Consider the following 26772-nt stretch of genomic DNA (forward strand, 5'->3'; position numbering starts at 1 on the left):
GCAGGGCCAGCAGCGGCCAGCAGCCACCAGCGGGACCAGCACCAATAGGACCAGCACCACAGGACCAGCACCAATAGGACCAGCACAGCAGTACCAGCACCCAAAGGACCAGCACCAGCAGGGACCCAGACCAATAGGGACCAGCAGCAGCAGGGACCAGCCACAAATAGGACCAGAAGCAGGAGGACCAGCATTAGGACCAGCACCAATAGGACCAGCAGCATCAGGACCAGCACCAATAGACCAGCAGCAGCAGGACCAGCACCAATAGACCAGGCACCAGGCAGACCAGCACCAATAGGACCAGCAGCAGCATGGACAGCAACAATAGGACCAGCAGCAGCGGCCAGCAGGCAGCAGGAACCAGCCCAATAGGACCAGCCGGCCGCAGGGAACCAGCAGCTAGGCAGGAACCAGCACCAAATAGGACGCACCAGAGGACCAGGCAGCCAGCAGGGCCAGCAGCAGGACCAGCACCAATGGAACAGCAGAGCAGGACCAGCACCAATAGGACCAGCACCAGCAGGACCAGCACCAATAGGACCAGCACCAGCAGACCAGGCACCAATAGGAACCAGCAGCAGCAGGACCAGCACAATAGGCAGGCAGCAGCAGGACCGCAAGCAGCAGGACCAGCACCAATGGACCAGGACCAGCAGGGACCAGCAGGCAGCCAGGACAGCAACCAGCAGGAGGACCAGCACCCAATAGACCAGCACCAGCAGGACCAGCCACCAATAGGACCAGCAGCAGCAGGACCAGCACCAATCAGGACCAGCAGCAGCAGGACCAAGCACCAATTAGGACCAGCACCAGCAGGGACCACACCAATAGGACCAGCAGCAGCAGGACCAGCACCAATAGGACCAGCAGCAGCAGGACCGCACAGCCGGGACCAGCAACCAATAGGACCAGCCAAGCAGCAGGACAAGCAGCAGCAGGACCAGCAGCAGCAAGGACCAGCACCAGCAGGACAGCACCAGCAGGGACCGCACCAGCCAGGGACCGCACCAAGCAGGACCAGCTACCAGGCAGGACCAAGGCAGCAGTAGGACCAGCACCAATAGGACAGCAGCAGGCAGGGACCAGCACCAATAGGACCAGCAGCCAGCAGGGAACCAGCGCAGCCAGGACCAGCAACCAGCAGGGAACCAGCAGCAGCAGGACCGCACCAATGGACCAGCACCAGCAGGACCAGCAAGCCAAGGGACCAGCAGCAGCAGGACCAGCACCAATAGGCCCAGCCAGCAGCCAGGACAGCAGCAGCAGGACCAGCACCAATAGGACCAGCAGCAGCAGCAGGAACCAGCAGCCAGCAGGACCAGCAGCAGCAGACCAGCAGCAGCAGGACCAGCAACCAGAGGACCAGCAGCAGCCCAGGGGCCAGCAGAAGCAGGAACCAGAACCAATAGGACCAGCAGCCAGCAGGGACCAGCAAGCAGCAGGACCCAAGCACCAATAGGACCAGCACCAGCAGGATCCAGCACCAATAGGACAGCAGCAGCAGACCAGCAAAGCAGCAGGGACCAGCACCAATAGGACCACAGCCCCAAGCCGGGACCAGCAGCAGAGGACCAGCAGCAGCCAGGGACCAGCACCAATAGGACCAGTCAGCAGCAGGACCACACCAATAGACAGCAGCAGCAGGACCCAGCACCAAAGGACCAGCAGCAGGGACCAGCACCAGCAGGAACCAGCACCAGCAGGACCAGCACCAATAGGACCCGCAGCCAAGCAAAGGCCAGCAGCAGCAGGGACCAGCCACCAATAGGACCAGCAGCAGCAGGACAGGCCACCATAGGACCAGCCAGCAGGCAGGACCAGCACCAATAGGACCAGCAGCAGCAGGACCAGCACCAATAGGACCAGCAGCAAGCAGGACAAGCCACCAGAGGACCAGCACCAGGAAGGACCAGCAGCAGCAGGACCCAGCACCAAATAGGACCAGCAGCAGCCCAGGACCGCCAGCGCAGGACCAGCACCAAATAAGGACCAGCAGCAGCAGGACCAGCACCAATTAGGACCAGCAGCAGCAGGGGACCAGCACCAATAGGACCAGCAGCAGCAGGACCAGCACCAATAGGACCAGCAGCAGCAGGCCAGGCCACACCAATAGGACCAGCAGCGCAGGGACCAAGCACCAATAGGACCAGCAGCAGGCAGACCAGCAACAAATAGGACCAGCAGCAGCAGGACCAGCAGCAGCAGGGACCAGCACCAGCAGGACCAGCAGCAGCAGGAACCAGCAGCAGCAGGACCAGCACCAAAGGACCAGCGCAGAGGACCAGCAGCAGCAGACCAGCACCAATAGGACCAGCAGCATGCAGGACCAGCACCATAGGGGACCAGCAGCAGCAGGGACCAGCAGCAGCGGACCAGCAGCAGCAGGACCGCACCAGCAGGACCAGCAGCAGCAGGGACCAGCAGCAGCAGACCAGCACCAATAGGACCAGCACCAGCAGGACCAGCACCAGCAGGACCAGCAACAGCAGGACCAGCACCAGCAGGACCAGCAACAGCAGGACCAGCACCAGCAGGACCAGCAACAGCAGGACCAGCACAATAGGACCAGAACCAGCAGGACAGCAGCAGCAAGGACCAGCAAGCAGCAGGACCAGCACCAAATAGGACCCAGCACCAGCAGGACCCCAGCAGCAGCAGGACAGCAGCAGCAGGACCAGCACCAAATAGGACACAGCACCAGCAGGACCAGCAAGCCAGCAGGGACCAGCAGCAGCAGGACCAGCACCAATAGGACCCAGCACCAGCAGGCCAGCAGCAGCAGGACCAGGCAGCAGCAGGACCAGCAGCAGCAGGGACCAGCAGCAGCAGGACCAGCACCAATAGGACCAGCAGCAGCAGGACCAGCAGCAGCAGGGACCGACACCAGCAGGACCAGCAGCAGCAGGACGCAGCACAATAGGACCAGCAGCAGCAGGACCAGCAGCAGCAGGACCAGCACCAGCAGGACCAGCAGCAGCAGGACCAGCACCAATAGGACCAGCACCAGCAGGACCAGCAGCAGCAGGACCAGCACCAGCAGGACCAGCAGCAGCAGGACCAGCAGCAGCAGGACCAGCACCAGCAGGACCAGCAGCAGCAGGACCAGCACCAACAGGACCAGCAGCAGCAGGACCAGCACCAGCAGGACCAGACGCACCAGTAGGACCAGCAACAGCAGGACCAGCACCAGCAGGACCAGCACCAGCAGGACCAGCAGCAGCAGGACCAGCACCAGCAGGACCAGCACCAGCAGGACCAGCAGCAGCAGGACCAGCAGCAGCAGGACCAGCAGCAGCAGGACCAGCACCAATAGGACCAGCACCAGCAGGACCAGCAGCAGCAGGACCAGCAGCAGCAGGACCAGCAGCAGCAGGACCAGCAGCAGCAGGACCAGCACCAATAGGACCAGCAGCAGCAGGACCAGCAGCAGCAGGACCAGCACCAGCAGGACCAGCAGCAGCAGGACCAGCACCAATAGGACCAGCAGCAGCAGGACCAGCACCAGCAGGACCAGCAGCAGCAGGACCAGCAGCAGCAGGACCAGCAGCAGCAGGACCAGCACCAATAGGACCAGCAGCAGCAGGACCAGCAGCAGCAGGACCAAGGCAGCAGCAGGGGGGGGGGACCAGCCAGCAGCAGGACCAGCACCAGCAGGACCAGCAGCAGCAGGACCAGCACCAGCAAGGGACCAGCAGCAGCAGGACCAGCACCAATAGACCAGCAGCAGCAGGGACCAGCACCAGCAGGACCAGCAGCAGCAGGACCCAAGCAGCAGCAGGACAGCACCAATAGGCCAGCAAGCAGCAGGACCAGCAGCAGCAGGACCAGCAGCAGCAGGACCAGCACCAGCAGGACCAGCAGCAGCAGGACCAGCAGCAGCAGGACCAGCACCAGCAGGACCAGCAGCAGCAGGACCAGCACCAATAGGACCAGCACCAGCAGGACCAGCAGCAGCAGGACCAGCAGCAGCAGGACCAGCACCAGCAGGACCAGCAGCAGCAGGACCAGCACCAACAGGACCAGCAGCAGCAGGACCAGCAGCAGCAGGACCAGCACCAATAGGACCAGCAGCAGCAGGACCAGCAGCAGCAGGACCAGCACCAATAGGACCAGCACCAGCAGGACCAGCAGCAGCAGGACCAGACCAATAGGACCAGCACCAGCAGGACCAGCAGAGCAGGCAGAGCCAGCAGCAGCAGACCAGGGACCAGCAGGGGACCAGCAGCAGGACCAGCACAATAGGGACCAGACCAGCAGGACAGCACCAGCAGGACCAGCAGCAGCAGGACCAGCACCAATAGGACCAGCAGCAGCAGGGACCAGCACCAGCAGGAACCAGCAGCAGCAGGAACCACGCACCCAATAGGACCAGCAGCAGCAGGACCAGCAGCAGCAGGACCAGCAGCAGCAGGACCAGCACCAATAGGACCAGCAGCAGCAGGACCAGCACCAGCAGGACCAGCACCCAGCAGCAACATCAACATGAGAGTCCCGCACCGCGCGCTTCGTAGGAGCGGCGAAAAGCGGGGCTGGGCCCAGCAACACTCGCTGCAGGTACGGCAGTACGCATCATAGTCCGGCGTCACAGACCTCTCCATCTCAGCCAAACTCATCATTGGGACGGGCGGTAGATCCAGGGGCGAACTTTTGGTGGCAGCGAAAGTCGGGAGTCGGCAGCACATAAAACCCAGGGGGTGGCGGCGGCACGCCCCTCTTAGGTACGGCAGCGATCGGCCATTTGAATTGATGCCGTTGGAGTCACCGACGCAATGTGTTGCGTATACACCACATGAGGATGGGGCGGCGTACGCTGGTGTTGACACAGTATTGGTCGTTGTTGTAACTACACCATGAGTTACAACTGCCGACCCCGCTAGCCGTTGAATCAAGCCCTGGATACTGGGGGCGCCCTGCAGTCCCAACGACGCCCACACCTGTCCAAGGTCGTCACTCACAGAAGGCACACCCCTGAGGGAGGAACAGTCGGGTCAGTTAGAGGGGCACCCTCGCGCTTGGGGGAGGACGAACCCCCACCCAGAGCGGACGGAAGACCCCGAATACAATTGAACATCCGGGTATCGGGCACCCTCCTCCACACTCGACGGGTCGAGTGAGGAGAAGGACTCCGAAACCCCCCCCCGCAGGGGTAAGGAGCAAATCGTGGGGGGCTGAGCTGGAGACAGGAAGGATGACGAGGTATCCGTAACCAAAGGAGTCGCTGGAGAGCTTTCCGACGACTCCTTGGTCGACCTACGCCTCTTCCTACCCTCGTACAGCACCCACTGCGCCTCGGACCAATTACACACACATTACATGGTTGCGGTTCGGGAGCATCTCGCCCCCGACACCGAAAACATAACTCATGAGGATCAATATCTGGGTAAGAGCGGAATCCGCCGCATTTACGCCCCTCCAGCCCGGACACACTCTACGGGCAGCTGGTGGGGGGGGGGCGCGGCGAAAGCTCTTCTTGATCCATGATTAATTAATTCACTTCACTCAATGAAAAATGAAAAAAAGAGTACTTACAATTTCATTCAAGACCACAAACAAACCAGTCAGAAGAAATTGTAAACATCCAAAGCACACGACGAAATAGCGGGCAGAGCGATGACGAACACGTCCTGTCACACCACGGCCGAAAGCAAAAGTGATTCTTCACCGCCCGCCCCTCAGCGCGCGCCGCACGCGCACGATCGGACAAGCAGTTAACTACCGTTTCTCCCCTTGTTCGAAGCTTACGACCGTCCCAGCTGCCGCTAGTTACCTTCCTATTGTTAAAGGACCGAGGGTTTTTATTACGTATCGGAACAAATTTGTTTTTATTAGGTCTAATTTTATAACAATTTGCAGACATACGACTTGCTTGTTAAGCAAAACAAATAAATAGATAACGCATCTCCTGCCTTATGCCATAAAATATTCAAACCAACTTCAGTATCAAATATCATCAGCATCATCATCACTGGTGGCTGTTCTCCAAATGACAGCAATGATTTCCCCTTCAGTGAGAGTCATGGTGACTGGTAAATCAGAATCTTCTTCCAGCCAAGCATCAGTAATATGATGTAAATTTGAATCATGAACAAAATTTAGTAGTTCCATGTAAGATGCTCAATATTTCCACTCCTTATGAAACTACACATTACTGAATATAACAATTTGTCCAAAATTGCATTTTTCCTAACTATACAAACCTGAGGTCCTTTTACAATAGGAAGGTACTAGCGGCAGCTGGATAGGTCGTAAGCTTTCGAACAAGGGGTTCGGTAGTTAAACTGCTGTCGACAGGCGCGCTTGCGCTGCGACTGGGAGGTAAACAAATCACTTTTGCTTTTGGCCCAAGCAAAAACTGCAGAGTGAGGGGTGGCATGAGGTGGGACTATGTGTAAAAGGACCTCAGGTTTGTATAGTTAGGAAAAATGCAATTTTGGACAAATTGTCATTTGTTCCGACACGGCATACAAACCTTCGGTCCTTTTACAATAGGAAGACTCACTTCTTGGTGGGAGGAATCTGAGTCTTTTGTGAACAGACTGGTGTTCGCCCAACCTTGGAATGCCTCCCTGGTCGTAAGAGCGAGGGAGGGATCCAAGCCTCTGTCCGATTGATCGGGGTGTGCACCGCAGGATCAATGGTCAGACCTCTGGACCAAGTACTAAGAGAGAGGCAAGCGTATCTCTTCGTACCAGCAAACAAGAACAAGTTCCTATTTGCAAAGAGGCAACATAAAAGTTATGGTTTGTCTCTTGTTGGCATCCACTTCCCCCCCCTTGTAGGAGGAAGTGGTGGGATATTCGCTCCCATCCCTAGTGAAAGGGATAGGATGGGGCTCTGTCGAGTAGCTCACCGGCATCTCGTCCTTATCCAGCAAGGTGATGACCGTGTCCCTCTACCCACAGGTAGAGGGGGAGAAAAAGATAGGAAGAGAAGCCAGTCACTCTCTCATTCACTTATCTATTCTTACAGTCACACCAGGACTCGATGCTGTTCAGCCTGCTAGGGTCTGGGTTAGCTACACAACGTGTTGAGCAGCCACCACGGGTCCCAAGGAAAACGATCCAAGGACCTGTGGGCAATATCCAAAAGGTAGAAGGAGGTGCCAGTGGTCTGGTTGTACCAGACCCCTGCCTTCAGTACCTGCGCCACGGAGAAGTTCTTGTGTAACTCGAGGGAGTGTACTTCTAGGTCATCTTGGTGCTGACGAAGAGTCTTCAACACTCAGCCTGGGATGTCGAGTTTCTTCAGAAAGCGCGGTCGCGCTTTCACAGGACAAGCAGCATCTCCTTCGCATCGAAGGCGGTGAAGTCCATTATGGAGGGGATTGTGAAGGACTCTAACCGATCGTCAGGAACCGAAGGGTTCTGAGTCTTCGCTACGAAGTCGGTACGAAATCGAGCGTCACGAATCCCCATCCCCTGGATGCTTGACTTCGCAGGAAAAGTCATGCAATTACCTCAGAGGAAAAGACGGGAATGGTCGTATGACCTATCCCTCTTCTCAACTTCGGTGATGTCCTGTACCCATACTGGTCTATCCGTCTGCAGCGAAGTGTCTCACATTCTCCTATCCCCATGCAGTGAAGTTCTTCTCGGTAGTGGACAGGACACCGACACTCAATTGTGGGTGTCGATGGTATGGGTACTGTGACAAGCCGTTAGGACGAAGAAAAGACTGTTATGGAACAACCGAACTAAGTCCACAGCGAAGTTCGTAACTGACTTGGGCGCTCTGACAGCTGCCGACTGACTGCGTTCGGTAGGAGGCAAGTTGTCCAAGAGCCCGAGCAAGTCACGTGACCTTCGCCTTAAAAGGGTTATGCCAAGAGACTAAACAAATAATTTGTTCGTCACCGATGCCAGAAGGCGAGGTGATGATTCTCTTAAAGCATGTGCCCAACAGGCGAAAGTCAATTGCCTTCTAGAGACTGACGTCCCTGATGGCAAGATATCTCATAGTATAGTTGATTCTCAGCTAAGGAGAAACAACACTATGTGTCGTTGAAGACGAAGGTTGACAGAAAAAGCAACCTACGTCTTCACAGCTGAACCGAGAGAAGGATTCTCAAGATTCTGAACCTGTGCTACAAAGACTGAGAACGCTAACCGCTATTCATTGCTGTCCGGTGAGGATCGTAGTTGCAATAAAAGCGGAGCGCTTTTCAGTAATGAAGACACAGGGAAATATTGCCTGAAGAACTGCTTCTCATGGGCTGAACATTTGGAAGTAGAGCTGTCAGGTCGGAGAGTAGGCGATGTCTTCTGACACATCTGTTAATTCGGGGCGAGCAATGAATAATTGCACACCTACGAAAAAGAGATATTTTGAAGACAAACTCAAATGTCTGCAAAAATCATTCGCATTATCGCGGTGCGATGCAGCGGGAGACTAGTACAGACTTCTGTTACCGTGCGGTAAACAGAAAGATGAAAGAGTCCAAGAGATATCTCTGTTGAAAATTCTCGCAATGTCGAAGGCGATGAAATCGAACGTCACAGCAGTAGATGGTCCTTCATTATTGCGAGAATCCCTGTTAATCAGAGACCTAAGTCCATGATTGTTGGGCAGAGATACGGTTCGGTAGTCAATCAAACCAGGGGAGAGAGAGACGTAACCGACCGTGCATCTCCGAGACCTAACTGATACTGAGCTGCTATCAGGCAGCTCAATACGCAGTAGCTCTCGTGACTCGTCATCCTGAGTTGCCAGGTAATGCATTATTCCACGAAGGAATGCGTTCGGCTAGAACTATCGAGCATAAAGAATACGCTCGAGCAATTATATTTAAAACGAAACGGATTTTCGGTAAATACAAAAGCTGATTTGGTGTTGTCATGACAATACCGAGTATCTAAAATCGAAACTGATAACTGCTGGGAGGTTGCAGGCAACCCCGAGTTGCAGTTCAATAAGATACAATTCGTCTCGGTCACAAACCGTAGAGTTAACTACGGTAGCGCCATACCCCCCGGACAATTCAACTGTTAAAAGAATCATGTTGCGAGGGTAATATACGTAGATATTTGTAGGTTCTGTACCACGACCTCCATCCTAAATTCTTTTCCTCTCGAGGAATGAGAATAAGGATTGGAGATCGACAGCCTTCGTTCTCTAGTCAAGAGAGTGAAGGAGAAGTCTTTCCCAAAGGAAAGCTTCAATGGTGAACAGAATACCGAAGACGATAGTTCAAGCCAAACTGGAAGTTCCGTTCGTTCTTCTCTATTACAGGTTTAATCGCCTACTGTGAGATACTCTTCTTTCAGCAGCAGTCTTCTTCCAAATGCTAGAAATTACAGGAATTCGAGCATAAGCGAGGTTCCCGATTATCGTGTAACAACAATTATCGGGGATTCTCGCTCATTTTGGACCGTGGTCTCGCTAAGTGTTTGGAGATCGTAAAAAAACTCGAAACACCTCTGAGTGCGCTAGAAATTCCGTAGAATTCTAAGCACTCTGCGAAACCCCCCACCGAATTCGTCAAACGATATCGGCTGGTGGTCCTCTCGATTCCAGTAGAAATCGAGAAAGGGGCAGGATCCCTCCTCAACGACCGGGGCTTACGTCAGGTAGGACCCGAAGGTCCCCCCGGTAGCGCAGCCCCTAACGTGGGATCTTACAGAGAAATCTCTGTATGATCCCTCCCCTTTCCCTCGTAGCCGTAAGGAGAGAGGGAATGGGGGAGGAATTAGATACTGGCTCGCCTTCCCAGCGGAACTAGCAGTTGGAGAAGAAAAGGAGCAGCCATCGCCTTACGGCGACGGCCTCTCAGAGCCTGGGGAAAACGTATGTCAGGAGAAAACGTTTTCCCGAGGAGGGTTACGAACTCATACTTGTAGGTAAGGGTCTGCCGCCACTGTGAACGTCGTCTGGGTGGGGCTGATCGACACCTGACAGGAGAGAGCCGATACCGTCCTCGACTCATTCCAGTCCTCGTCGAGGTCGAAACCTCTCAGGAGGACCGAAGGGTATTCAAATACGGTGTCCGAAGACACGTAGAAACGCCTCCTGTCGCAGTAGAGGAGGTGAAGTAGCTTGTTCGACCAGGCCAGACTGAGAGAGCCTTCTTGTCCGGAGACGAGAGACTACCTGGTTCAACACAGTCAGCAAGCTCCGATCGCGGCAGACCCACCGTCGATTTGGGTTCCCTCTCGGGCCCCAAAACGACTCGAGCCGAGACGTGGCTCTGCTGGTGGGAGCGGCGATCCTTCCCCGAGGTCGTTGTGCTGACGAATCAGCGCCATAACCTCGGCAAAGTTCCTCTGGATCCCGGAAGTCACAGCATCTTGCAGAGTAGGGACCGTTAATCCCTTCGAACAAGAGCATATTCGAGAACCTTCCTCCTAAGAAGGGGGAAGACAGCGACAGCCCTCTCGGTCTTCTCCATCCACTTGCGCATACGTCCTGGCCGGTCCAAGAACCGTGCCTGGCACGTAGGGCGTCGTGGTGGGATCATGAGGGGCGCACCCCTCACGATCACTCCTCAATACCTCGCTCCTCCCGGTGTAACCCGAGGAAGTTGAAGGTACTGGAGAGGCAGACCTGACGCTCCCTCCTCGCTCGCTGGCAGAACCAGCAGGCTTGGGGAGCTGCAGGCGATCGTCAACCCGCGGTGGCGATCGAGCTGCAGGCCTGGTCGAACCGTCTCGCTGTGGAGAACGGCTGGACTGAGCACAGCGGCCCCGATCTCAAGTGGTCAGAAGAGCTGGTGCTGGTTGCCGTACCCGATCGCTCTCTGTGAGAGCGACGGTCAGGCGACCTGCAGGCTCCACTGTCACAGTGAGATCGGTGCTTGTCCTCATGGCACGTCACGTCGCTGGTTCCAGCCGTGGCTGGCACCAGCGAACGGGGGGACCTCTCCTCAGCCTCAGCCCGTGGCCGGTCGTGGACCGTCACGTCCCCGGGTAGCCAGCCTGGTCGCCGCGAGAGCGAGAGCTGGTCTGGTGTGAGAGTCGCAAGGTGAGCGGCTGTCACCAGTCTTCCGCCCGTGCCGTGAACCTGACGCTGAGCGGGCTCAGAGGTCTGGTTTCCTGGCTGCACAAGGTCGCTGGTAGGCGACCGTACTCGGTACCTCCCGCGAACGAGAGGCCGAGACGGACCTGATGCAGTGGCAGAACCACTGACCAACCAGGCGAGGAAGTACCGGTGTTAGCCGGTACCCTTCTGGTCCCCGTAGTCCCCTTCTTCCTTGCGGAAAAAGAGACGGGCCCCCGCTCCCGAAGGAGCAGGAGGACCAGCGGAAGGAACCCTCCCGTCCCACCGAAGGTGAGGACGGGTCCCGAGAAGCTCCCGAGGGAGACTTCTTAGGAGGGAGGATGGCAACCTTCTTCTTCCTCGGCTGTGAAGCCTTAGAAGTCGAAGGGGAAGAAGCGGCAGCCGACGACGATGAAGAAGATGAAGACGACGACGACGACACCTTCCTCCTCTTCTTCGTCAGCTTCCTCAGGACAGACGTAAGATCTGCTATCCAGGGCGGAGCTGGGGCTGCTGTAGCCGAAGCCACAGGGCCCGGACGCACCTGTACAGACAGACCAAAGTCTGGGGTAGTACCACCACGAACAGGGACGACGTCAGCAGGTATGGGCATCTCAGGAACAGCAGGCACAGCCCAGCACAGCATCGGTAGGGACAGCCAGCGCAGCAACGGCAGGGCACAGCCAGCGCAGCAACGGCAGGGGGAAAAGGCAGCCAGCGCAGCAACTGCATGGACAGTCAGCCCAGAATCGGCAGGTACGGCAGGCAGCACCGGAAACACAGGAAGTGGAGCAGCAGCCAGCAACATCCTGGTACCGGACGGCAGGTCCAGGGGCGAGCTCTAGGGCAGCGGAAGTGTGGTCGCGGCAGCGCGGCAACCCACGAGCGGCGGCGGCGCTCTCGGTACGGCGAACGCACTTCACAGCTGGCTGTAGGCAAGACTGTTACCACGTGAGGCGAGTACACAGGTGAGGAGGGACGTCGTCACCTGGAGCGTGGGCACCACTCCATGGGTGACCGCAGTAGGCCCCAGAAATAGAACCGCAGCCCCTGGACACTAGCACGCCCTGCAAATGGAAGGACACCCATACCTCACCAAGGTCCACCTGTGGCAGTAGCACCTGCGGGAAATAACAGCAGTAGTGATTAGTGGGGGGGGGGGGGGGGGGGGGAGTCCCTCGCGCGGGGGGGGGGGGGGGGGGGGGGTGGGGGGGGGGGGGGGGGGGGGGGGGGGGTGAGCCCCACACCGAACGAGCGGAAGAACCCGAATACAATTGTATATCGGGCACTGAGCGCCCTCCCCGCGCTCGACGGATCGGGCGAGGAGAAGAACCCAGATAACCTCTCTCTCTCTCTCTCTCCCCCCCCCCCCCCCCCCACGAGGGAAAGGGCCATCTGTGGGGAGCTGAGCGGGGGGGGGGGGGGGGGGGGGGGTGGGGGGGGGGGGGGATTCTCGTTCCCCACCCCCGCACAGCACCCATGTGCCCAACCCTAATAATAAGAGCCCGAGAGCAATCGTGCCCTCGGCCCGAATGCAAGGGGCATTAAGGATCAATACCCTGACTGAGCGGAACTTGAACCAAATAAATATTGATGCAATCAATAATAAAAGGAATAAAATGAAAAAGAATCTTGCATTACGATTCACTTCATAATGAATAAGGGCTCGGATCGAGCGCATTTGCGCCCTCGGTACCGAGCGCAAGGGTAAAAGGATCCATTCCTGATATGAACCCGGAAACCTTGATCATAATGAATTGATGCAATCAAAATATATATGAAAATGAAAAAGAATACTGCGCTTGCAAATTTCACTTCATACAAAATAAAAAGGGAAGGATCAATTCCCGGGAAATAGCGGAAACATTGATCCAAGTAAATAATGCAATCTCAATAAAATATGAAAATGAAAAAAGAACTGCACTTGCGATTTCACTTCATTCAATAAAAAGGGGAAAGGATCAATTTCCGGGTAAGAGCGGAAACTGATCCAAAATTAGTATTGCTTCAATCAAAATAAATATATGAAAATGAAAAAGAATACTGTCCTTGCGATTCCACTTCCATACAGAATAAGTTTTCGTGCCGAGCGCATTCGCTCGGCAACGAGCATACAGGTCAAAAAAAAATATAAATGAAAAGGGCAACTTACTTACGATTTTCATCTACACATTTCCAACCAAAATATAAGCTCGGAGCGAGCGTCTCCGCCCTCGGCACCGAGCATACACAATCCGAGGATCATTTCTGGGAAAAATGAATTCCCGCACTTACGCCCTTCAGTCCCGGCACTCGGGTAATCGAGGGCGAGGGCGTGGAGAAACCAAGATCCTTTAATTCACAATTGAATTCAATGGAAATAAATATGAAATGATTGTACTTACAATTCAGTTTCACTAGATAAATAGAAAAAGAAAAACACAACCATGCGAAAGCAACGACGATGAAGCGGGCAGAGGAGCGACGATACACGTCTACCACGCCAGCAGGCCGAAAGCAAAAGTGATTTGTTTTACCTCACAGTCGCGCGCGCGCGCTGTCGGACAAAGCAGTTAACTACCGAACCCCTTGTTCGAAAGCTTACGACCTATCCAGCTGCCGCTAGTACCTTCCTATTGTAAAAGGACCGAAGGTTTGTATGCCGTGTCGGAACAAACTGCTAATTCACATTCCCAATCAGTAAACATTGCCAGAGGTCACAATTGTTGCCAACACGGCTGAAGTTTCCCTTTTCACAGAGTTCCAGGCATACTCACAGCATAAACTGCATCCCAGACACTGAAAACCTTTTGAAATTCAGGAATGATTCCACCTTCAGAATTTAAAAAATTTATTGCACCACAATAAAATGATATTGTTAAACTACAATAAAGTTTTGTACATACTTACCTGGCAGATATATACTCAGCTATAGTCTCGACGTTCCCATCCCGACAGAATTTCAAATCTCGCGGCACACGCGACAGGTAGGTCAGGTGGTCTACCTTACCCGCCGCTGGGTGGCGGGTGTATGAACCAATCCGCCTCTCCTGCCAGATTTTCTCTTCCACCTGTCTCCTGAGGGGAGGCTGGGTGGGCCATTAGACATATATATCTGCCAGGGAAGTATGTACAAAACTTTATTGTATATAACAATATCATTTTTGTACATGAACTTCCCTGCCAGATATATTACTTAGCTGATTGGCACCCTTGGTGGAGGGTAAGAGACAGCTAAAGTAATAAGGAGAGATAGGAAACAACTGATGTTGTAGGATACAAATAACCTTGGTTCTTACCTGTTCAGGCAGAAGACTTCATTGATACTGTCTCTGAGTCTGCATTGCTTGGAGAGCTACAGCTAGGACGTGACCTGATGCTGAAAGACTCTCGGATCTACCACTGGGATATCTGATCCCTTTGTGTGGTAGAATCCAAGTCGGATCCTGTTAAAGGGAAATCGTCCGCTAGCTTAACAGGTCCTAACCACTACTACTGCAAGGAGCCACATTCATCAGACCACCTAACCAGACTACTAAAGGTTAGTACTACGACCTAAAGAGATGCCTTCATGCATCCTCTTTAAGGCAACCAACAAAAACAAACACAAGACATAAGGGAAAAAATATATACTACTAAAAAGGATGAGTTCCAGCTCCCTGCCCCAGCACCGAATCCGCCGATACGTACGGGCCCAAGGCGAAGCATTTTTCGTAAGTGATTCTCACATCATGTAAGTAGTGGTTCGCGAAAACCGACTGACATCTCCAGAAAGTTGTCTCCATCAGGTTTTGCACGGACATATTCTTGTTGAAAGCAAGAAAAGTCGCTATGGCTCTTACTTTGTGGGCTTTCACTTAAAGAAGCCTAAACTGTTCTTCCTTGCAAGAACCATGTGCTTCTTTGATGAGACTTCTTAAGAAGAAGGACAATGCGTTCTTCGACAAGGGACGAGTAGGGTCCTTTACAGAACACCAAAGGACCTCTTGATTGGCTTTCAGTTGCTCTTTTCTTCTAAGGTAGTATTTTACCATTCTCACTGGGCAAAGAGTTCTCTCTGGTTCTTCTCCTACCAACGAAGATAACCCACGAATCTCGAAGTTCCTGGGCCATGGACTTGATGGGTTTTCATTCTTCGCAAGAAACCCAGGAAGGAAAGAGCAAATGATAGAGTCCTCCTTAAAACCCACATTACCATCAATCGCTTGAAGCTCACTCACCCTTTCGGCAGAAGCTAGAGCCATCAAGAACACAGTCTTCCTAGTAAGGTCTTTGAATGATGCTGAATTAGGGGGTTCAAATCTAGAGGACCCAAGGAATTGAAGGACCACATCTAAATTCCAGCTAGGCGTCTTAGGAGACTGTATTTTCACTGTATCAAAAGACCTAATAAGGTCATGCAGGTCCTTATCCTCCGATAAATTGAGGCCTCTGTGTCTAAAGACAGTCGCCAACATACTGCGATAACCTTTAATCGTTGAAACGACTAGACCACATTCTTGTCTCAGAAATAAAAAGAAGTCCGCAATCTGGGTCACAGAGGTACTGGAAGAGGAAACGTTATTTCTCTTGCACCATCTTCTGAAGACATCCCACTTCAACTGGTACACTCGTAAGGTGGAAGACCTCATAGCTCTAGCGATTGCCTTAGCAGCTGTTGACGAAAAGCCTTTCGCTCTGACCAGTTTCTGGACAGTCTGAAGCCAGTCAGACTGAGAGCGGGGAGGTTTTTGTGGTACCTGTCGAAGCTGCTCTGAGTAGATCGCTCCTTAGAGGAAGCGATCTTGGAAGATCCCCACCCGCCATTCCAGCACCTCTGTGAACCCTTCTTGTGCTGGCCAAAAGGGAGCTATTAATGTCATTCTCGTGGAATCTGACTCTGCAAACTTTTTTAAAGTTAACCCCAGAATCTTGAAGGGGGGAAACGCGTATACGTCGAGTCCTTTCCAATCGAGTAAAAGAGCATCTATCCCTATTGCCCCTGGATCCGAGATGGGCGAGCAATAAAGATCCAGTCTTTTGTTCTTTGAAGTTGCAAACAGGTCTAAGTGAGGCCTGCCCCACAACTTCCAAAGGCTCTGGCATACATCTTGGTGCAGAGTCCACTCTGTGGGAAGGACCTGATCTTTCCTGCTGAGGAGATCTGCCCTTACATTCCTCTCTCCCTGTACGAATCTGGTGAGAAGTTTGATCCTCCTTTCTTCTGCCCACAGAAGAAGATCTCTTGCTGATTCGTACAGAGAGAAGGAATGCGTCCCCCCATTTCCTGATGTATGCCAGAGCCGTGGTGTTGTCCGAGTTTATCTGCACAATTGCTCCTGTTACATCGGACTCGAATTCTTTCAGAGCCAGCCACACGGCCATTAGTTCCTTCCTGTTGATGTGCTAGGAAAACTGGTCCCCCATCCAGGTTCCTGACACCTCCTTGGTTCCCAGAGTCGCCCCCCAACCTGTTTCCGACGTATCGGAGAACAACACCAGGTTGGGGTTCTGGGATTGAAGAGACAGTCCCTGCGAGAACTTGTTGGGATCTGCCCACCATGTTAAATCCTTCTTGATTTGATGCGAAATGGACAGGGAGAACGTCAAATCCTGAGAAGGACGACTCCAATTCCGATGAAGAAAGAATTGAGTGGTCTCAGGTGCAACCTTCCTAGGGAAACAAATTGCTCCAGAGAGGAGAGCGTCCCCAGCAGACTCATCCACTCCCTCACTGTGCATACTTCTTTCCCTAAGAAGGTTGTTACTTTCTCGAGTCCCCGGGCTATCCTCTCCTGAGACGGAAAAGCCCGAAAACTCAGAGAGTTCATCTGGATCCCCAGATAAACACACTCTTGAGCGGGAATCAAACTTGACTTCTGTAGATTGACCAGGAGTCCTAAAGAATACGTCAAATCCAGGGTTTTCTTCAAGTCCTTCAGACAACGATCTCTGGAATTGGCACTTATAAGCCAATCGTCGAGGTACAGCGATATCCTCACCCCTTCTAGATGAAGCCATTGTGCTACATTTCTCATGATGACCGTAAAGACTTGGGGGGCCGTCGAGAGGCCAAAGCACAGGGCCCTGAATTGGAATATTTTCCCCCCCCATCATGAATCTGAGAAACTTCCTCGAGGAGGGATGGATTGGAACGTGGAAGTAAGCGTCCTGTAAGTCCAAGGACACCATCCAGTCCCCTGGACGGAGTGCTGCTAGCACCGAAGCAGTGGTCTCCATCGTGAACTTCTTCTTTTCTACGAAGAAGTTCAGGGCGCTTACGTCCAACACCGGTCTCCATCCTCCTGAGGATTTCGGAACTAGGAAAAGGCGGTTGTAAAAGCCTGCAGAATGATGATCTGCCACTAGTTCAATCGCCTCCTTTTCCAGCATCTGATCTACTGCTAGTTGGAGGGCCTGATTCATGATGGGGTCCCTGTATCGGCAGTCAAACTCCCTCGGGGTAGTCATCAAGGGAGGCCTCGAAGAGAACGGGATGAGGTACCCCTTCCTCACTATTGAAAGGGTCCAGGAATCTGCGCCTTTCTGGGCCCAGACTTCTACAAACTGTAAAAGCCTGGCACCTACAGTTGTCTGAAGGACTCGAGTCTTACTTGGGAGGTTTGACTGACTTCGCAAAAGTCCTCCCTCTTCTATTTGGTTTACGACCTCTGCGAAGTGGATCTAGAGGTAGAAGCCCCTCGAAAGGGTTCCTGAGAGGTCGACTTCGCTTTCTTCGTCTTACTCGAAGGAAGGACGAGGCTTCCTTGCAGACTGTGCTAGAAGGTCCTGCGTAGCTTTGGCTGAGAGAGCCTTCGATATATCTTGAATAAGATGTTTAGGAAATAGCTGCGTGGAGAGAGGAGCAAACAACAAAGACGATCTCTGTGCATGTGAGACAGACTTTGTCAAACAGGAGCAAAATACTGATCTTTTCTTCAAGACCCCTGCCCCAAACAGTGAAGCGATTTCGCTGGCTCCATCCCTCACCGATTTATCCATACAGGATAAAACACAATTCAAATCCTCCGGAGAAAAAGGGTCTGGTCCTTGAGTTTTCTTGGCTAAGACTCCAAGGGACCAATCGAGAAAGTTGAACACCTCCAACACTCTAAAAATGCCCTTTAGAATGTGATCCATCTCGTTCATAGCCCACGTAGTTTTGGCCGAGTTCAGAGCTGATCTTCTAGTGGCGTCTACCAGGGCCAAAAAATCCGCGTCAGCTGAGGACGGGAGGCCCAACCCCAAAGGTTCTCCTGTCTCATACCAAAATCTGGTCCGTCCGGAAAGCTTCAATGGAGGGAAGGCAAACATAGTTTTCCCCGCTTCCTCTTTGGTGCGCATCCAGGAACCGAAGCTCTTGAGCGCTTTTTTCATAGAAAGGGTCGGTTTCATTCTCACACACGAAGACCCTTTCGTTGCCTTCGCCGTGGAGAACAACGAGTGTGGAGAAGGAGGAGCAGTAGGGCTTAGAGACTCCCCGAACTCCTGAAGGAGAAGCTCTGTGAGCTTCTCGTACGAAGAAACTACTGCCGATGCACTCGTTTCTTCCTCAGAGCCTTCCTGGTCTTCTTGAAGAGGAGAACGAGGAGGATCCTTAGATGAATTCCTTGCGGGGGTACAGTGCGATGAAGGAAACAAACGTCTTGAAGGAGGAGAAGTGTCCAAAGGAGAGCGGTGTACAGGAGAGCGACGAGTCAAAACCGAAGGACGCTTTTCCGAAAATTCTTGTCTCATCCCGCAGTACTTCCTAGAAGACGAAATCTTAACAGCAGAAGAGGTAGGACTCCCGTCCCTAGAAAGACCACGTCTATTCACAGGAAGCTTACGAGAGGGAGAGCGCCTACTATAATCCTGGCGCCGATCGTGAGGAGAGCGGCTGCTAGGAGCCGAGCGCCTATCAGGCACATGGCGCTTGGGGGAATCCTGGCGCCTACCAAGCGGAGAAACGTTGCTAAGAGTTGAGCGCCTGTCAGGAGCAGGGCGCTTGTGAGGCTCTTGATGCCTACGAAGCGGAAAGCGGCGGCTATGCTCCAAGCGCTTAATCGGAAAAGGGTGTTCGACAAGATCTTGGTCCTTACCAAGCGGAGAACGTCTGTAAGGCTCCGAGCGCCTAACCGAGGAAGGGCGCTTGAGACGTTCTTGACTTCTAGCAAGAGGGGAACGGTCAGGAGTAGGGAGCCTCGAGAACGAAGAGCGCCTACTAGGAGAACAGCTACTATGAGAAGGACGCCTACCAGGCGCAGGGCTCCTACTAGACTCTTGATGTCTGACAGGCGAGGAGCGAACTCCATGTGAAGAGCACCTACTAGTCACAGGATCCGAAGTACGATAATAGTAGTCGGAAGGAGAAGCGCGCCTACTCTCAGAAGGGCATTCCCTAGGCTCTCGGAGAAGACGAGGAGAGGAACGACGAGACGGAGACGACGAAATAAGCCTTCCTTGACCTGAGCGACTCTCTCCTCTTGAATGAACTCTGGAGGAAGGAGAAAGAGACGGGGCGGAGCGTCTACCGGAGGCAGGAATCCGATCTGGGGAAATACCTTTGTAATCCATTGAGCGTCTATCCGACGATTGGCGCCTCGACACCTCAGAGAGAGAACCAGGGGAGTGGTGCCACTCTCGTGAAATCCTACGATGTGTTAAAGCATCCTCAAAAGAAGGAGATCGCCGATTACAAAGAGAGCATTCTTTCGACGAAAAGCGCCTCGATCTCTTAATAGGAAGAGAAACATCCTTCCTTCTACGGGATCTCGATGCTAAGGAGTCCGCCAGGGCCGAGATCTGAGCTTGTAGGCCCGCCAGCACTCGAGTCGGTGAGTCAACAGGATCTTCTTCCGAAGCAAACTCAGAGCGAGGAGCAAGAGAAGAAGGGCGATCACAGGATCTCCTAGGCTTCTTTGCTTGCAAGGAAGCTACTTCAGAAAAGTCTTCTGGGCTGGACGCTAAAGTACTGAAGGGAGCCTCCGAAGCCCTCTTCAACGGGCGTGAAGCCTCCTTAGAGTTCCAACCACGTTTCGGAGAAGGCGAAGAAGACGACGAGAAACACTGGCGAAGTATCTCCTTCTTCTTATGATCCAAGGCAGCCTGGGTGCGAACTTCAGGATCTGCCGAGGGAACGCCTGACCGGTGGGGGCTCTCCCTAGCCCTCCTGCGGCTTTCGACTTTCCTCCTCCACAGGAACTGGGAGTCTGGAAGAGGTCTAGGCCTGGAGGCTCTAAGGAGGCGGTCAGACGCACCCTCCACATCACTGGGGACACTGCACTTATCATCACTGACACTCTTACCTTGATCAGTTCGAAGAGTCTTGTCTTCCTTAGAACGCAAGGAAGCCTTTGAGGCCGCCGCCTCCGAAGACGAATCTACGGCTTCGGCGCGGGGAGCAGGGGCTGAGGCCTGGGAGGAAGGTTCTAAAACTACATTAATGTTAGTTTCGTTCTCACTCACTCTCGACCTGCTCGAACTCCTAGAAGAAGCCTTACGCACCCTATCTCTTTCAAGTTTTCTAATATAAGAAGAAAGAGCCTTATATTCATCTTTGTTCAAAACCTCACATTCTTGACAAGGGTTACTAAACGAACATTCATTCCCCCTACATTTAACACATAGTGTGAGGGTCAACCGCAGCCTTTGGTAACCTCACCTTACATCCATCAGTCACACATACTCTAAAAAAACCGGAGTTTTGGGAACAGAATCAAGATCAGATATTTTACAAGAAAATCCCGTGCAAAGTCAATAACGGTCCACAATAAGCATATGCCAAGCCAAAATAGAGCAAATACGTCACCAAAAAGGTCCAAATCAATCTCCAGGCAAGCGAGAATCGAAGAATCTATCAGAAGGAAACGACAACAGTTGTTATCGTTTCAAGCGACAGAGAAAATCTGACAGGAGAGGCAGATTGGTTCATACACCCGCCACCCAGCGGCGGGTAAGGTAGACCACCTGACCTACCTGTCGCGTGTGCCGCGAGATTTGAAATTCTGTCGGGAACGTCGGAGACTATAGCTAAGTATATATCTGGCAGGGAAGTTCATGTACAAAAATTGTATATACAGGCGGCCCTCGGTTAGTGGCAGGGGCTCCGTTCCTGGCCGCCGACGCTAGGTGATTTTCGAAGCTAAGCGATTTTAAAGCCTAGAGTCGCAGCACACCTTCTTTTGAAATTCTAGACCAGTTAACAGCGGCCTAGACCAGTCAAACGGCGCCTTAATCCCGCAATGGCGCAATAAGTAAAATTATATCTATGCAGTATAGATCTATAGAATTTACTGTACAGTACAATATATGTAGTATTATAATTACTGTAAAGTGAAAAAAGCCTAGCTTTAATCCCTTGGGTGTCTAGAGCATGTAAAGATATAATAAGGTTTTACGTATACAGTGTACAGGTAGCCGTAGTGTTCAATTCACGATAATTCGTCTTACAATAATCCGATTTTATGAGACAAATTACAATAACCTAACTTTATCCCATCTTCTAGTTACATAAGTTCAAAAACAGCAAAAGAGAATGATGAAAGTATGGTTTTAACTTTATATTCGTTGCAGAAACGTGTACAGTCATGAACAACCAAACGTGAAACAACTTTTTTTTTTTTTTTTAAGTACAACCGATTTCGATAACATCCATTTGGCTTGTATTTCAATCATCGTACTATAGTACACTATTACCGTAGTTGTTATAAATGACGTTATGTAGAATACAACTGAGATATCTTAATGTAATAACTTTATTCGCTATAGATCAAAGATCAATATAGATCAAAGATCAATCGGGAAATATACTGTTAAATTTAAACCTAGTTATAACTGAAGCTGAGAAAACTGTTCAAGCGCTAATGGCTATTATCGTGCATCGGTAACAAGGATAAAACTCCAGTAAACGTATGCCATCAAACACAACCGTAGATAAAATTGATAAAATAATTTTAATCAAAACTACTGGGCTTGAAAGAACACATTTTACTGCTGGTTTCACGCCGATATAAGATAAATAACGTAAAGTTTGTATTACGATAATATAAAGGAAAATTGGGAACAGAATCACATAATTTTTTTACACAATAAACATGCCACCAATATACTTTTAACGAAAAAAAGTTCACAATCCCAACAAGACATATTCAATTCATATTTCCCCCTAAAAACACATTGTATAAGGAAAAATAACCTTGTCTCATATAAGTCAAGTATCTAGATATTCATTTATGTCAACTAGAAGCAAGAAAATTTGCTCAGAATTGCGTTAAATATAGCAAAACAAACTCGTGTTCGACATCAGCTGATTTGAAACCAAAACATTGGCCGCTCCGCGGAATACTAGCTTAGATTTGCGGTAGTATTTTATAATACAATAATATGAGAATACATACAATATTATTGGATACAGTGAAGTAATGTATAACTTTTTAAAGGATTTATGGAAAAGATGCATAAATAATAAAATAACACCATGCATTTTTTTTGAACAGTGGCGGACAAGAACAAGCATGAAAAAACATCCTCTGACAACGTGGAGGGTAGTTACAAAAGCTGCCTTAATTTGTATCATATTTATGTACAAAAATAAAATAAAAATACCCTATACATAATATATTTTCATACGCATTTTAAACATAAGAGCATTCACATTTATAAAATGTGAATCGATCGCTAAATTTGCACTCTTTTTAACTATATTTTCAGAAGAGCGGCAGGCAGCTGCTTACAAGAATGAACATGAAAAAACATTGTATTTGATAACGTAAAGAAGGTCAGTTTCAAAAGCTGCCTTAGTATCATATTTCTGCGCAGAATTAAAAATACCCTATACATAACACATTTGCATACACATTTTAAACATTAAAGCATGAACATTTAGAAATTCGACACATCGATCGCTAAATTTGCACTTTTTTTAACTATATTTTCGGAAGAGCAGCAGGCATCGGCTTACAAGAATGAACATGAAAAAACATATTTGATAACGTGAAGGGCAGTTTCAAAAGCTGCCTTTGTATCATATTTATGTGCAGAAATAAAAATACCTATACGTAATACATTTTCATACAAATTTTAAACATAAAAGCATGAACATTTATAAATCGACACATCCATAGCTAAATTTGCACTCATTTAACTCTATATTTTCGGCATAGAACAGCGTCAGAGGCATATATTTTACCCTAATACCTATGTAATATAACTCTCAATACAATTTTTCTATATCTTTGCATAACCTTTATGGGCTGAATGGTATTTTCTACAAATGTATGTACTCGTTAGACTAACGGTGGACTAGCGGTGCTGTTGCCCGAAAATTGTGCCATCAAAAATACCTTAAAATGCCTAATTTTTTTAATGAATATTTTTTACGACAGCCGTAAAACCGATTCGCCGTTGAGCGACTGCGCCGTTAATGGGCCGCCTGTACTTGCACAATATAGCTATAACTGCTTTATCATGAATATACTTATATAATACCAACAGAAATGAAAAACTCACCTGCCAAGAAACAACCCTTTTTACAGAGGTCACCTATGTAAAAAGTAAGTGTGTGCACTAATATCTGAATAGTATACAGAGCAGAATCCTCAAGTTCTCTGTTGGACTGGAATAACATTACTTCAACCAGAGCACAAATTGCAGACAGAGCTCGTCCAGCGTCATGGGGCATAGAAGCTTTAGCAAGTACTCCGAGACCCCAAAAAATTACTTTATGAAGCTCCCTTCCATTGCTGTTCAGAACACCTGCTAGTGTTTTATTCTGAAATCAAACAAAATGTCATGTTTTAGTTATTTTACAAATGTTTTTCAATAACGCATAGCTAACAAACAACTGGCATGATATTAAAATGATAAATTTAACAGTTGTCCATGCTCCATCTACAGCAGCAGCACTAATCATGAGAAAGGTAGTTTCATGGTCTGAGCACTATCACCCACAATCATGCTATAGATATTGAGACAGCATATAAAAGCAACTAGGAAATGCACATTAATACACTTATACAGCAATGATATACCAAGAAATATCCAAGTAGCCCACTTGCAAAACAACTTAAAAGTTACATATAAATTAAAAGAAGTACCCCAAACTAATAATATTAGTTTTCCCATAGAGAACTTAAACCAGTATTACTTGATCTTACACTAGGCTGGTCTATTCCTTTGGGTTTCAAAGTGCATTTTCCTACTTCTATTTCATCCTTTTTTCAGGTTTCTTTTCCCATAAAAATAATCTTTTCTGGGCTCGGCCGTGTCGCTCCGTGAAATACGTCTCCTTTAGCACTATTTCTGGTAAAATATTGCTATAATACCAGAGAACTGCTAAATTGGACATGTCAGAACTCTCTGACTCGCTCACCTATATAAAACGTGTCGGTATAAACCTGTGGCGAGTGTTAAACACTACCACAGCAACCCCTCCACCCCTTATGCTTACTAGTTATGATGAATGTTTCTTTTCAAATTACTTTGATGAAATTTACCTATGAATTTGCTTACTGTGAAATTCTTTTTTATTGTTCTTACTTTCAATGCTCCACAATTCTTTAAATTCTTCTCTTTCTCATCAAATCTGGAATTTTGTTCATCATTATTAGTTTTATAAATACTATTGCTTAATCATACTAATTTCTGTACACTGTTTACATCATTCTATTTGGAAGTTGTTACTGGTGTTCTCTTCTTGTTCTACTAAAAACAATTGCTGTTTGTATTACAAGTTCAATAATATAAGATTATTTTAAAAAGAAGACCTTTCATCCTGTATCTGACTCCTCCCTATTCTCTTGACTTAAGATATGGCAGGTGACTATTACCACCTTCAACACAGGTTTGACTGTAGCTTTCTTATCACCCAAGGTAAGGCCTTTAGAAGGTGTCTTCCAGAAATGAAGTCTACCACACCACAGACAGAGCCAAAAGCAGAGTTTCATCTGTCTAACAGCTATGAACAATATTTTAACTATATACCATAAAACTTAACCCTATCTTTCTATGTATGTAATGATGTGAAAATTTACATATAAATTTTAACATATAAGAGTAAATTTCATCAGTCTAATGGCTATAAACAATACCTTATCAAATCAAAACACATAGCCTAAGGACTAATGCAAGTGGCTAAGGTAGTATATAGATGTGAAAACAATAATGCTAACAACTTAATCAAAAGACAATTTAGTCAAAATTCTAAGTCCATCTTCAGACAATGCTATATGTAACTACTGGAAAATGTTTCAAAATCATTGTTAAACCATCCAAAAAATTTCTTAAAATTTTATGTATACATCATAAAACCTGATCTGCACTATATACACAAGTAATGATGAGAGAACTTCCATGTAAATTTCAATGAATAACAATATAATATAATAATAATAATAATATGCTTTATTTCAGCTCGGGGCTATATACATTTAATATACAAAATACAGACAGTAACATACACAATCTAGATACATGAGACATGATAAAATAGAGAAAGAAAATGAATAATCAGCACCTATCCACAAAATAGCTGAGGTAGCATAAAAGCTAGTAATCATCATACTGGTAATAACAGTAATAATATTGGTGAGAAAAAAAAATGCATTGAGAGTAATAACAGTTAGTGCACATATTATATAACTTAAATTTCAACTAGAGACCTTAGGTGGTTACAGTAGTCAGATCCAGAGGGCTAAATACATAAATTAAATATAAATAAAACTTTAACTTGATAGTAATCATAGTAATAATAAAAAATTAGAATATCAGCAATAAATGTAATAATGACAAAAACTGCAGATGACATCTTGCCAATACAGAGATTATGTAAACACTATATTATAAAGTATCAAATTGGTTTGGATGCTCAAGTCATTACTTTAACATACGTTATCATGCTTGGTAAAGTTGAACGCAAGTTTAAAACTCACCTGCACAAAAGCACAGGCCTAAGGAGCACACAAGAACAAGACCTAATGTCAATTAAAGGTACCTCTCTTTCCAGTGATTTGCAAAGGAAATTTCTAATATCGTACTGGTACTGTGGCCCAAATTCAAACAATGAAAATGTAATAAAAAATATTTACAGAACAACTTTATGGATGTGTGGAATTATTCTAAAAATCAAATTAACTTTTTTTTTTTAATGCAAATCCATTACTGCACAATAGCCTAATTTGGCATATGTAAAGAAGTAAAAAAGAGGTTGATTCTGTGCTTCTTGAGGATGAAAATATAATTTTTTTCCTTTCATGTATGTTTTGAAGATCATTCTGTAAGACATCAGAATGAGCAACTCTGAAGGAGCCACACAAAGGAATTACAGGGCACTCACTCAAGAACTCTTACCTTTCGAGATTTAATAGTTTTTAAGACTGGGTCTATTTCACACAGAGCAAGGCTATTTATGATGAACAGGTGTGCAAGGACAAAGTCAGTTTAACTTACCTCAAACAAGTCTCCAATGAATTTCAAAGTATGCTCTATCACAATGGGAAGGAAATGAGGAGGATTGGGTTCTATAACCAATCCTTCTTTACAGATGCTTGGGTCATGCACTAATTTCACAATATTTAGAGTTATGTCTCCAATATATCTCGTAACCAAAATGTTAAAATTCTGTTTTCCAAGTGACTTTTCTAGTAATTTATAGCGGCCCTTGGCATTCTTAATCTGTAAAATAAAAAAAAATTAAAAGTTGTAGAAATGCATCTTTCATTTCCAAAAATGTTCATAGCTAAATATTATAAACATAATAACAACATAATACAGGCAGTCCTTGTTTATCAGCGGACTGGTTAATGGCGATACAGTTTTATGGCGCCATAAAATTGCAATTATGGCACCAAAATGGGCCAAGTT

The 26772-nt window shown here is 48.9% G+C and overlaps 1 protein-coding gene and 1 pseudogene across 1 annotated transcript in view; one reads left to right on the forward strand and one right to left on the reverse strand.

Moving 5' to 3' along the window:
- The first annotated feature begins 314 nt into the window (after positions 1-314).
- On the forward strand, positions 315-4082 carry LOC135224905 (putative mediator of RNA polymerase II transcription subunit 26; annotated as a pseudogene).
- A 1861-nt stretch (positions 4083-5943) lies between these two features.
- The window catches only part of LOC135224906 (uncharacterized), a 28214-nt gene continuing 7385 nt past the window's right edge, over positions 5944-26772 (reverse strand). Inside the window, exons 3-5 of the mRNA XM_064264230.1 lie at positions 26359-26583; positions 23422-23683; positions 5944-6116 (exon numbers count right to left, since the gene is read on the reverse strand). Coding sequence (XP_064120300.1) covers positions 5944-6116; positions 23422-23683; positions 26359-26583 — 660 coding nt within the window. The remainder of the gene's footprint in view (positions 6117-23421; positions 23684-26358; positions 26584-26772) is intronic.

Source organism: Macrobrachium nipponense, chromosome 12, assembly GCF_015104395.2.
Source record: "Macrobrachium nipponense isolate FS-2020 chromosome 12, ASM1510439v2, whole genome shotgun sequence".
Taxonomy (NCBI): domain Eukaryota; kingdom Metazoa; phylum Arthropoda; class Malacostraca; order Decapoda; family Palaemonidae; genus Macrobrachium; species Macrobrachium nipponense.